The sequence below is a fragment of the Caretta caretta genome, chromosome 1 (genome assembly GCF_965140235.1).
Source record: "Caretta caretta isolate rCarCar2 chromosome 1, rCarCar1.hap1, whole genome shotgun sequence".
Classification (NCBI taxonomy): Eukaryota; Metazoa; Chordata; order Testudines; family Cheloniidae; genus Caretta; species Caretta caretta.
Genome location: NC_134206.1, coordinates 258533910 through 258547076, shown reverse-complemented (window position 1 = coordinate 258547076; position 13167 = coordinate 258533910). Strand labels below are relative to the sequence as shown.

Here is a 13167-nt window from a genome sequence, read left to right as displayed (position 1 = left end):
GGGGGGAAAGCAGAAGACAAAGGAAGAGAGAGTGTATGATCTTCACACTACAGCAAACCTGTCGTTGCCTGTGTGGGCAGAAACGGTTCGTCTAGAAAATTAGGCTAAAACCCAGGTAGTCTGGTTATTTACTTGCAAAGCTGAGAAGCGGGTGTTTTATTGTAGGTCAGTCAGTATTCGATAGCAGAAGGCGACGCTTAGAGATCAATTTCTACCCGGTGCAAACTGGTTTGTAATTCACTTTTTTTTTTAACAAACTCTTTAGCGTTCAGCAGACCTCTGAGAGATTGTCTTATAAGCATGAGCTCAGCGGAAGGGGGCGGGAGAGGAGAGAGAGAGAGAGAGAGAGTTATGAAATTGCAACGTGTCTCAAACGCTCCAACTGATTCAACTTCCCTGCATCCCCCCTCTGGCAGAAAAACAGTGAACCTAAAGCAGCCCTTCTGGTCTCTTGTTCTCTGAACTATGAAGCTGATCTGAGAGAAATTAAATCTGTAGCATCAGGAATTAGATGAAGTCATTTTTCTCTTTACTGGTGTTAGAGTAAAGAACAGCTACACATATAGAATGAGGAGCGAGGTGAATAATGTAATTAACTTAGTGTAATGAAGCGGGAAAGGATTATGACATGCTTTGATGTCAGCACTGTACAATGTTATAGACATGTTTTCGGATTCGGTACTAACGAGTTATGTCTGACACAGGAAACTAAAAATACAATTAACTACTCCGACTTTGATTCGAATGGACTCAATCAACCCGCACCTCTCGGTTTCAAATGGAGGCAGGAAAGGAGCATTATTTTTTGAGAGGAGACACTTCAATTTGCAGCAACCCTTTTCATTACTAATCTTTTCAAAATGTCTGCTTGTTGGAGCAGCATTTGGGATTTCAAGGAAAGCTACAAAGAGAGAGAGAGCCACCCAGAGATTCATGCAGGATTAGTTAGGAAGAGACAAAGAAACGAGAGGAGCGAGGGGGAAAACCCCACTATGTAACTTATAGCCAGCCCTAGAATAATGGAGTGCTTTTAAAAGTGCTTTTACAAAAAAAACATTTTATTTAATTTTGAATTACCCTTCCACGTTACATTTCCCCCATCTCCTGGGAAGAGAAACGGCTGATTGAAGTTCTGTGCTGGTCTAATTGTGATGTGAGGGTTGTATTTGGAGCTCTGGGCACGTATCGCTGGAATGCGAAGGAGGCTGGGCTGAGAGCGAGCGAGCGAGATCCAGCTACGCCTTTCTCTCAGCTCCTGGATCCTAGGGGAGTTATCATTTCAGGGTTTGGAAGAAGAGGGGTAAAAACAGGAAAGGACAAGTGGGAAGGCGAATCAACCCCTTCCCCATCCCTCCCTGCTCCTCCGAGCAGAGCAGGGTCACTCGCATTTGCAGACGCTGGGGAAAAGAGGATATAGGAAGAGGAAGCGCTTGCCCCCCAGTTTCCCATCAGCATCCCGGGCAAGAGGCACAGGAGCTGTTCTTCAGCACCGCGGGGAAATCGGTGCAGGGGAGCTGTCCACTTCAGCACCACCACGGTAATGCAGTAGGTGGGAGAGGAACTAACAAGGGAAGAGAGACAGAGGCAGCGAATCCTGCAGCAAGGCACCGGTTCCCTTCTTTTCAGAAGCTTTGCCAAGAGGAGGAGGGAAATCCGTCTCGCTTCTCTGGGAGAAACCCCCCCTCTCTTGCCCACTTTACCAACAACAACAACTGCCGCTGCTGCTGTGGGGAAAGCCATGGAAGGCAAGAGCTCAGCACCTGTACCGATGAAATCAAGGGCTCACAGTATACTGGGAAGTCTGGTTTGGTGGTAGGAAAAAAGAAAGGACGAAAAGGAAGGAAGAATTTGAACCCCCCAAAAAGCCAACCACAAAAATCCTAGGAAGATAACTGAGAAGAAAAAGGATTTTCATGGCGCAGGCTGCAGAGCTAAGCAAGACGCCTGAAGGTTGCATCTCTGCTCTTACAGTCTCTAACTGTCTAGGTCCAGATAATGAGAGATTGTGTTGAGGATGCTGCTGCTGCTGCTCCCCTGTTCACTGTGGAAGCCATCTCCAAATTAGCCATTACATATGGAAACTGGAGACCAGAATTTTAGGAAAAGGGATTAAGGCATCTCAGTTTGGGGGGGTTCTCGCTTTAGTCTTTTTTGTTCTTTTCTTTTTCTTTTCTTTTTCTTTCTTTTTTATATTACAACCGGAACGTTTCTGATTTAAAAGGCAAGCCTCTTCCCGTGTGGTCTTTATAATTTACACTGTTTTCCGTGGGCTTTCTTACCTCCCTTTTTGATATCTCTCTCTCTATATATATATATATACCCATTATATTAGTAGTGGAATTATTATTTTATTAACACACACACCCCAAGAATCAGAAGGCGGTTGGGTATTTGTATAATGAAGAATTATGGGGCTCTTTGACAGAGGTGTTCAGATGCTTTTAACCACCGTTGGTGCTTTCGCTGCCTTCAGCCTGATGACCATAGCTGTGGGGACCGACTACTGGCTTTACTCCAGAGGGGTTTGCAAGACTAAAAGTGTCAGTGAGAACGAAACCAGCAAAAAGAACGAGGAAGTCATGACCCATTCTGGATTATGGAGAACCTGCTGCCTGGAAGGTATTTGATTCCGGATCTCCTCCCCCCTCCCCAAATAAATCTCTCCACATTCCACCATTTTCTCACTTCCACCGTGGAACACGGGTGGTTGGGTTAGTTGCTGAGGAAAGAAAAGGCAATAAGAGGGGTAAAATATGCTCTCCACTCTGTTCCTTTATCCTTTCCTCTTCCCCCTTCCAAAAAAACCCCTCCTAATTGGAGTAATCTATGCACTGTGTAAACATCCAGAGACCTTGTTAAAAGCAATTGTGTGATCCGCCTTTTTCCGGATTATTATTGCCTGGGAAAGCAAGCGAAATGCTACATAACTGGTGCACTGTTGGCTATAATAACAGAGTGAAATAATTGCTCTCCGTTGCAAATTGCTTTGATGATCATAAGTCTGGGAACTGGGAAAAACGGCAAAACACCTCATATGTAAATATCAAGTTCCCTGTATGGGGGGATAAACACACCTAACCCCCAATCTTGTTCTGTCTAAGCAGCCTTATTTGGAAAATCCGAATGATTCCAGTCAGCTCAAGCAGAGTTCAAGAGCATTTCTAATGTCTCTGAGCAGCCACACGCTGCTGGGGTGGGTTTTGTTTTTGCGGGGTCCCCCCTCCTGTTTGTTTGTTCTCTTTAAAGGGTTACTGCAAAGTCTAAAAATAAATAAGTCTTTGAACAGAAAACCAGCCTAAGTATAATGTGGTGAAACTGAGCAGCAACTCAGCTCCCACATACAGTGACATGTATGGAGAACCAGCAATGCAGCCAGCCTCTGGACTCAGACGTTGGGGGGGAGTGGGGAGAGGAGGCCAGCACTTTGCTTTTAAATCTGTGTTGTTTTGTATTGCTATTGGAGTATGTGTGCATGGGAGAGGGGGCTTCAAATCACGTCCTGGAAGGAGAGGGGCACGGATGCAAATGTGTGGTTTATGGACACACACACACACAGCATTTCCGTGCATCGTAAAATCGGTGTTCCAGACGAGACTCTAAGCAGGAGGGTCGATTGGGGGTGGGGTGAGGACATCCACAGATAATGTGCACGTATGTCCATGTCTCCATGGGTCCACCTTAACCGAATTAGCCTTGATCGCTCTGATGAGGAGCGGGAAGTGGATACCGCAGAATTGGTTTTCTAAAACCAGCCCTGGAGCTTTGGGGGTGGGGTGGAGGCGGGGAGGGAATAGCCTGTGTTGTGTCCTAACGTCTCTCACCAAACCAGGCTGTTTGGAAACGGTTGTGGTCCGGGAAGAAGCGCGAATGCCCCCCCCCCCCCCAGTTCTTGGTGCAAACGGTTGAGTGATGGCTGGACATGTTTTGAATAGCTAAGTGACTTCATTGAGCGATGGTCTGTTTGACGCATACTGCATTTGGTGCCCTTTCTCTATCCAAACCGCCGCCTTTCACACATTCTGCAGAGGAGCTCTCTGCTGAATACTCGGTGCTAACTCCAAGCCAGAAAATCAATAGCAGTAAATTCAGCGGGGAGGTTTTAAACACACACACCTTCCCAAAAACAAAAACCCAACCCCCCACCACCCCATCCTTAAGAGCCGCTCAGGGAGCTTTCATCCGAAGCGGGGAGAGAGACAGCTACTTCATTAAACATTGATATAAGAGCCCTTCAAAGGAAAAGGAAAGAAAAGCGAAATGAGAGGGGGAGCTTTGGGGGCAAACAGCCTCTCGGTGATCTGTGTCCCTAGGCTTGGAGATCTAGCTGGGAGATGAAGGCGAGAGATGGGGGGGGGGCATTGATGTAGGGAATATTGTTGCATTCCGATTGTGTGTACACCCACAGGCACGTAGCTATGGCTACAACGGGGGGGGGACACACACAGGACAAATCGGAGAGGTTGCATTCCTTCTCCCCCACATTGGACCGGCCCCGAAAGGCACAGGGACTGACATGTCCTGAGCTAGGGCCACCCCTAGATTACAAGAGCTGGACTATTTACATTAAAATGTCATAATTGCCCCCCTCTAGGGTGACCAGACCTGCGGTTATTAGGGGCTTTGTCTTATAGGCAACTATCTCTCCCCCCCCCCCGAAAAGTGTCCCGATTTTTCACACTTGCCATCCGGTCCCCCAAGGAGCCATCCGCCCCGTGCACTCCCTCGCTAGCACGCTCTGGGGCTCTCTCCCTCGCTCTGTGAATGAGCTCCAAGGGTTGGGAATTGCAGCCCTGCAACAGGGGGGCGCGAGATGCAGACAGACAGACAGCTGGCTTGGCCCTGCAGGACCCTCTCCCCCTCAGCCTGCGCTGGGGGGGCTCAGCGCCCCGCTCCCTGGCAATAATCAGCTCCCGCCTCCCCATCCCCGCTTTGTTTAATTGCTCCGCCGCCAAGCTGTGTGAACCTTCAGCGGGAGATGAGGCTTCCCACCCCACTCCGGGGGAATGCGGGGGCAAAGAGGGAGGGTGGCGCGCACAGCTACTGCTCTGTTGCTAATTAACTAGCCCAGCTGCTAAAATCGGCCTTTCCCGAGCGGCAAGGCCAGGTAGAGTTTGCACTAAAACTTTGACAGGGGGCTGGTGAAGCAGCACAGTTTGCTGGCCAAGGGTGTGTGCAAAGGGAGGGATTTTAGGGCACTAACTCTAAGCGGAATTGGCCTTTGCTGCTGGGACAAGTCAGCAGTGCCTCATGCTTCCCTAGGAGGGGTCTTCCCCGCAGGGATTTCTGCGGGGTTGGATTTCTTCTCATTCCCCCTCCCTAGCTGACCATATTTCAAATCTCCTTGTCAAGCTGCTGTCTAAGGGTTGCAAATGAAAAGCAACTTTGTGTTTGCCTCTCATCTCCCTGGGGTTTTTATTAGTGCGGTTGGCTTCCCTGCCCTTTCTGGAGAGAGAATCAGAAACACTTCTCTCAGTCACCATATTTGAAAGCTGGCTGCTTGGGGGCCAGGACCTGTTCCTCCCTTCCCCACAGAGTTCACCAGTGGCCTGGCACCTGGGAGGACGGAAGGCTGAGATCTCACCTGGGGGTTCAGCTAGATGACCCTTGCAGTCCCTTCTAACCTCATGATACTATGAAGTGTACAATGAGTGGAAATGGCAAAGAGGACCCTCCAGCTGGAATCCCCCACATCTACAGGGTGGTGGTGTACTGTAGTGAGACACACTCACCATTAGGTCGGAGTTTTCCCATCAACTTCAGTGGGCTTTGGGTCAGGCCTGTAAGGTGAGGTGGGGCCATTGGTGTGTGAGAAGCTATACTGCTGGAAAAGAACTGAAGAAGTAGGCAATGTTTGTTCTTGGCCTACTGGCAGAAGGACACTGTCCATGCCACTAGCATGTGGGGTTGCCTTAGTCCTCCAAGGACTCTGTGAAATCTGGGCTGGTGCTGGAGAGTGGTGGATAAGTACTGTAGTAATCATTTGAAAGTGGGTTTTTCTTTTAGAAATATTCTTGTAGTTATTTACCTTTATATAGGCCCGGTGTGGCTGGGCATCCTCATGGATGCCGCTATTCAAGGGTCTTTCTGCTTCACCAATCAGTCTCAGTTATCACCTCGAGCTCTCTCCTTCCCTGGCCTCATCTATCTCTCAGGTACTTTTCTGGCCCCAGTTACCATCCTGTCAGCCTCCATGTTCATTCTGCTTTTGGCTCTCTCCACCCATTCTGCTCCCTGCAGTGATCTACCTCCCCAGTCCTCATCCTGCGGTAAGAGGGAAACTTAGTATCTCGGCCAAGATTTCCAAAAGTGATTAGTTATTTGGGGGAAGAGGGAGCATGTTTTTCAGGGGCAATTTCTGAAAATCAGATCCCTTTAAGGTGTCTCAAGTTAGGCACCAAAATATTCAAGCACTCGAAGTCACTAGTCCCTTTTGGAAATCTGGGCCCCTTGTTCCTTCTGTGTGAGGGTTCCACTTCTTTCAGACAGTAGCTTGGCTCCCCGCAGTGGACTTCCAACCTTATACTGGAGGACCTTCTGTGCTGGAGTGAATAAGGACTCAAATCTCAATGTTTTTTCATTGCAGAGGGTCCTTTCCCCTCTTTCTCCAGCCCACCAATGAGCTCCAGTCCTACACTAGGGTAAGAGGAGAAATGTAGTCTCTGCTCAAGTTAAGTACCAAACTAGCGATGTTTTCTGATCTGCCTCCAGGTACCTCTCTCTCATAGAGCTGTACTGTCTAAGCAATTTCTCATGTCACTCAAGAATCTTTGTGCTGTTTTTCTTAAAAGGGCAGAGACTGTCTCCTTTAATATAAAAACCTCACTCTTTTTTAATTGCTCACCCACCCATCAAACAGCTGAGATCTGCAAACTCACTGCACCCATAGATCTGCTACTCTGCACCTTTTCTGCCTTTAAGAAAGTTGATGATTCTCCAAACCATTTCCCTCTTTGCATGGAACCTTCTGTATATTTATTATTATGAATGATACTTCTGGTCTAACTGTAGATTTCTATTCCTAGGGACTAATTTGATCCTCCTCTTATAGAATCTCAAAACCAGAAAGACAGTAGTTTATTGGGGCTTTATCAAGGCTAGCAGTATGTTAAGATCTATTAGGAAAGAGCTAGAAAATAAGACAGAAATATCACACTGCCACTGTATAAATCCAGACTGTAACCACACCTTGAATACTATGCGCAGGTCTGGTCGCCCCATCTCAAAAGGGATATAGTGGCACTGGAAAAGTTTCAGCTAAGGGCTGTGGAATGGCTTCCATATCAGGAGAGACTTAAAAAAATTAGGGTTGTTCAGCTTAGAAAAGAGAGAACTGGGGTATGGGGGGATATGATAGAGGCCCACAAAATCCTGAGTCGTGTGGAAAAAGTGAATTGAGCAGCGTTATTTACCCTTTCCCACTATACAAAAACCAGGAGTCACCTGATGAAATTAACAGGCAGCAGGTTTAATACAAACAAGAGGAAGTACTTTTTCACACAACGCACAACTCACCTGTGGAACTCATTGCCATGGGATGTTGTGATAGCTAAAAGTATAACTGGGTTCACAAAAGAACTGGATAAATACATTTGCCAAGATGGTCAGCAATGGAATCCCATGCTCGGACCGACCCTAAGCCTCTGACTATCAGAAGCCAGAAGTGGAAGACGGATGGATCATAATTGCCCTGTTCTATGCAGTTCCCCTGAAGCTCTGGTACAGATACTGGGTAAGATGGACCCTGGTCTGACCCAGTCTGACAGCTCTTATGTTCTTAAATAGAAATGAACTGTATTTTGTATTTCTGTATTGTTATTGGCTCTGTCATGTCATTATTATTAGAAAAGGAACAGCTCTTGAAGGCTTTTTATACTGGAGAAGAGGGAGAAAATAGTCCAGTGAGAGAAGGCATGAGTGATGTGCACAGGGTTAGACATCCCTGTAGATCTCACTGGTGTGAAGACAAGTAATTGAATGGATGTTGGTGCAGAAAATAATTCCTGCCTAGAGACCCTTCCTGAGGAAAATTAATGAGCTGATCTGTTTCTCTTTCCAGCTTGTTATATCTGAACAGTGCATAGGAGTGTAGTGCAATTTCAGCGTTCGTGAAAAGGAAGGGTTGACAGCAAAATAAAGCAGGGTGCAGGCAGACATTGGGTAAGCTTTCTCCACACAGTTCTGGCAACGTACCTCATCCTCGACCTGTGTAGACTCCCTGTTGTTTCAGTACTGGGCCACCTCGCAGCTTTGTCATTCTACCTTGATCATGATCTGCTCCTCAATCTCCTGTCCTGGTCCTGGTCCCAGTACCCCCACACAGCTCTGCCAATGCCCCTCAGTTCAGCCCTGCAGAACTGCCTGTTACTCTAATCCTTGGCTCACACAGCTTTGCCAGTGCCCCCCAGTCCTGACTAGTAGTACCCCTTGCTGTTCTACTCCTGGACCTCCTCTGAGCACATGCTGTAAACAGCAACAAATTAACTCAGAGTCCTTGTACCTTCAAGGTCCAGGATCACAGGAGGCCTAGATGCAGTGCTGAGCCTGAGCCAGAGCAGCAGGCGATGGCCCAGCACATAGTTAATTGCTGCTGGCTTTCCACCTGCTACGGGGAGGGAGGGTCTGGGCTGGCTGGCTGCATCTTCATTGTGAAAAAGATCAAGGACTCAAAAGTGGGGGAAAGATCACATTTCATTAGGGTGAGGGACAGCAGACAGGAAGTTTGCCCATGGAGCCCTGAAGCTTTGGTGGTTTTGGTCCTCCTATAGACTTAATTCATAGCTGACTGTAAATCATGGCAAGGTGTGCAGAGCTTTTATGATGTGGGTGAATATCCAACAGGCTGAGACCAGCAAACACATTTCATTTGTGAGCTATGACAGGTTAGTGCTCATCTGCAATGGTGAATGGCTGGGCACTGACTTCTAAATAGCTCTAAAAGAGCAAATATGAATCCTCCTACTGAGAGAGAGGGAGCAGTGAGTTAATATTGTCCTGAAATACACCAGGAATTGCCTTGTTGAAGGGAGTGGGTGGGAAATGTAGTGGGAGGGACACAAAGATGTAGTGTGGCAGCAGTAACGCATAAAGAAATTACATGGGGGATAAGATAAATGTTCTCTTTTCCAGGGATACAGAGAGCTATTCCTGTTTGATGTTTCCATTTTAACCCATGCATTTCTCTGTGCACTCCTTTACCCATTCCAGTTTGGAATAGTCTAATCCAGAGTTCTTCAGTGGGGTGGGGGGCAATAGGCAGGGGTGTTGGTGAGGTTTTACATCAGCACCATTAAAAACAGAACCCAAAAGCAATGGTAAGCCTGGGAGCAGGCTTCAGAATCTCTGATCACTGCCCCTGTTTTAAGAACAGGTTCCCAACTGAACATGCCCTTTCCATCCCCAGGGGAAGCCATCACTCCTCCATTCTGTGCCGTTTCTGCCCTCCAGATTGCGCTAGTTGACAGGAACTGTGCTCCCGCACATCACACGTGAGGTCCTGCCATTCCAAAGGGCTCACAGAAGAAAGTGTGTTTCGCTAGAGAATTCAGCTGCTCCCCACCCCTTTCCTTCCCCCAAATGTTCAGCGAGTTAGGGTGTGTCAGGGGGATCGTAGAACTGACATTAAAGAAAATTCACCTCAAAGTTAGGGGGTTTTCCTTGCATATGTGACCTTACCTCTACAACTCTGTTCCCAGCTTTTTCCTCTCCCTCCATCTTTGATTCATTCTAGCCATCTCCATTTTATTTTGTTCTCATTTCTCCCCATTGTTTTCCCTTTTTATTTTCTTTTTCATCTTCCTCTTCCTTCTGTTCTTTCTTTAAAAAGCAGCTCTCCTTTCCCTTCGTTGCTTCTCTCATCTTCACTCCCAGTTCTCTGTTGTCCATCCCCCTGGCCCCCTCTCTGGTTACATGATCTTGTCCTCTTGCTTTCCTTGCTCTGTTCTTCGTAGCCTTTGCTCCTGCATTCTCCTTTTTCTGTCCTCTCTCCTCTCCTCTATTCCATTATTTATTCCGGGTCCTCTCCCATCTCTGTCTCCTCTCTATCTCCCCTCACTGAAGGATCCCAACCCTTTGGAAATCTGGTCCTCCTTTTCCACTTCTGAATTGTCCCAGCTCCCCCCAGCTTTATAAAATGTCTCTTTTTCCCCTCTCCCCTCCCTCTTCCTTTCACCCTCATGAGCTGTTGCTATCCTCCCTTCCTCCACCAAGGAATTTGACAGCTGTTGCTGTTGTGAAGGGGAAGCCAGAGTCCACACTTCCCTGCCCTCCTTCCCCCATTGCCTCCTCTTCTTCCCTCAGAGGGAATGCTGCCGCCACTGGGGCAGTCTGAGACCTGGGCCCCCACTTCTGCCGCTCCCTTCTGCTAGTTGCCTGCAGTTGAGCCAGTTCCTCCACTTTGTTGCCTCCAGCTCTTGGTGACTGGAGGCCTCCTTGGCAGCTCGGCAGAGGATCGGGCTCAGCTCACGGCAGCCTTCAGACAAGAGTTAGTCCAGGGGCCTACCAAAAAATAAGGGGTGCCGTGGCCACAGCCCTGGGCTACTGTTGTGCTGTGACTAATCTGTGACTGTCAGGGAGACATGCCAGGGCAAACATTCATTCCCAGCCATTTGTTTATATTGGGGAGGTTTTTCTTTGCAAGAAAGGAAATGAAAGCTGAGATGAGCACTGACATTTAAAGGATTTGGGGGCGGGGGCAATGCCTGCAGGCTGCTGCTTGAGCCCCAAATGAATAGCTTGATGAAAGGACAACGTGATGACAAATGAAGTTCAGTGTGGATAAATGCAAAGTAATGCACCTTTTGGAGGGAAAGAAATGGGACCACTCGTACACCTTTACAGGGTTCTAAATTAACAGCATCCGCTCAGGAAAGGGACTGGGTAGTCATGGCAGATAGCTCAGTGAAAACGTCTGCTCAGTGCACAGTTGCAGACAAAAAAGCAAACAAGATGTTAGGATGCATAAAGTACAGGATGCAGAATAATATGGAAATGATAATGCTTTTAAATAAATCAATGGTGCGGCCTTCTCTGGAATACTGTGCAGTGCTGGTCACCTCATCTCATTAAGGTTATTGCGGAACTAGACGGGATTTAGAGAAGGGTGACAAAAATTACTAGGGGCATGAAAAAAACCTCCCATGTGAAGAGAGATTGAAAAGATTGGGATTGTTCACCTTAGAAAGGAGATGGATGAGAGGAGACATGATTAAATTACATGAAATAATGATTTGTCTAGATAAGGTAGGTCGGGAGCGTCTGTAATCCCTGTTGTGACACATGGAGGGGCCATGCAATGAAATTGAAGGTAGCAAAATGAAAACAGATAACAGGAAATACTTTTTCACTCAGTTTGTAATTAGACTGTGGAATTCGCTGCCACAGGAAGTTGTTGAGGCCAAGAACCTAGTAAGATTCAGTGAGTGAATGGACGTTTATGTGGCTAACAGGACTATCCAGAATTGTGATAATTAATTATGATAACCATTTTGCACAGGATCTAAAACCTCTTGCTTCAGAAAGTCTTAAGCCAATCTCTCACTGTTAGAAACTAGAATGAGACCTTTATGGAGAGAGATTATGCCACAATTTCCTGCCGTGGTATTTTTACACCTTCCTCTGAAGAATGGGTGCTGCTCGCTGTCAGAGACAGGATACTAGACTAGGTGGGCCACAGGTCTATTCCAGTATGGAAATTCCTATGTTTCTAAATGCTAGCCCTGCTCAATTGCACCCATAGGCTTTGAAGTAGCCTGTGTTTCTGCTAGTGTCAATGGTTGCCCTAATTTCACAAACTGACAGTGAGACTAGGTCATTTTTATCATATTTCCCTGGGAAGGATCGAGGGTAGTTGAGGGTATATGGAATTAAGGAGAGTCTTTTCCTTTGTACCCTACTGAATAAAATGAGTAGTCAGCAACGAAGATACTAGATATGTGCAAAGAACTATTCCTATCAGACTCCTGGCTGCAAGAGAAAGCAATAGGCTTTGGGCCTCTTTGATGCCATCATGACTGAACTAGAAATGAGGTGCTCTTCTTTCTCTTGCCTCTGTGGGAATGATCACTGAACTGGCGGTCAATGCCGTATAATGCCGTACTGTTTTCATACCCAAGAGCGAAGGGCTCGATTCTCCTCTCACTTACCCTGATGTAACGCTGGAGTAACTCTACTGAACTTAGTGGAGTTGTATTGCTTTTTACACCAGATGCAAGTGACAGGAGAATCAGGCCCATACAATGCAGTACTTGTGTTTAGTGAGTGAAACAGGGATCTCCACCGCTGTCTTTCTGTTCCCTTCCCTTTCCAGCACACCTTAGGGACCCAGAGCTAAATTCAGTGCAGGTGTAAGTGGCTGCAACACCAATAAAGTCAATGGAGTTGCACAGCCCCTTATATCAGCAGTAAATTGGACTCCCACTACCACTTTTGGGGAGCTACTTCTATTTTCATGCCAATCACCCTGTCTAGAGAATTCAGAAGGAGCCTAGAACAAACTGGCTTCTTCCAGGTGCAGATTCCTTTACTAGATCAGCAGTTTGATTTTGAGAATATGCAAAATGGCAGATGGAACAGTCTGGCTTTGAGTCTCTGACCATGAATGCTCCACCAGCTTTTCAAAACACAAAATGAGGATGATCTGTGGAGTGTGATATCTAAAAGGGATCAGATTTGGGCCCATAATGTCACGTCTTTGCTGTCCAAAGCTAGGGATTTGTTTGTTTTGGCTAGAAGCAGCAAAAACACCAATAAATCAAAGATTCAAAATGTCGTGTAAAGCAAACACTCTGTCAAATAAAAAAATAACACTCGCCAGCTGTTTTGCCCTTTCATTCTTCTCTTCCCGTTCCCCACTTTCTCCTCTCCGTACCCCGGTGCCTTTTTTCAGTGTCTGTGTTTCCTTCCTACCAATTTGTCTCCACATTTTCATTCTTCGTAAACTTGCTCTTTCTCTGAGACCATCTCTCTTTCTAAGGCTTTGTTTACGCTATGCCTTTAGTCGCCCTGGGATTGATCACAGTTTAGCTGTGAGTGTAGAGAAGGACGCATCCTGGGCAGCACCAGTTCAGCTAAACCAGGGGTAAAACACAGCTAGCTGAGCCACTGTTGATCATGGATTGTCTACACTCACAGATAAATTGCGGCTAGTCCTGGTGCAGCTAAACCAACTGC

General features: G+C 46.9%; 1 protein-coding gene across 2 annotated transcripts in view; it reads left to right on the top strand.

Moving 5' to 3' along the window:
• Positions 1–425: 425 nt before the first annotated feature.
• Positions 426–13167, top strand: part of CACNG2 (calcium voltage-gated channel auxiliary subunit gamma 2) — a 63935-nt gene continuing 51193 nt past the window's right edge. Inside the window, exons 1-2 of one of the 2 annotated variants that reach the window (XM_048833344.2) lie at positions 430–1950; positions 2474–2619. In XM_048833344.2, the coding sequence (XP_048689301.1) occupies positions 2478–2619 (142 nt within the window). In that variant the 5' untranslated portion in view covers positions 430–1950; positions 2474–2477. Of the gene's footprint in view, positions 2620–13167 lie in introns of both variants that reach the window. The other variant, XM_048833335.2, reaches the window with a different exon arrangement.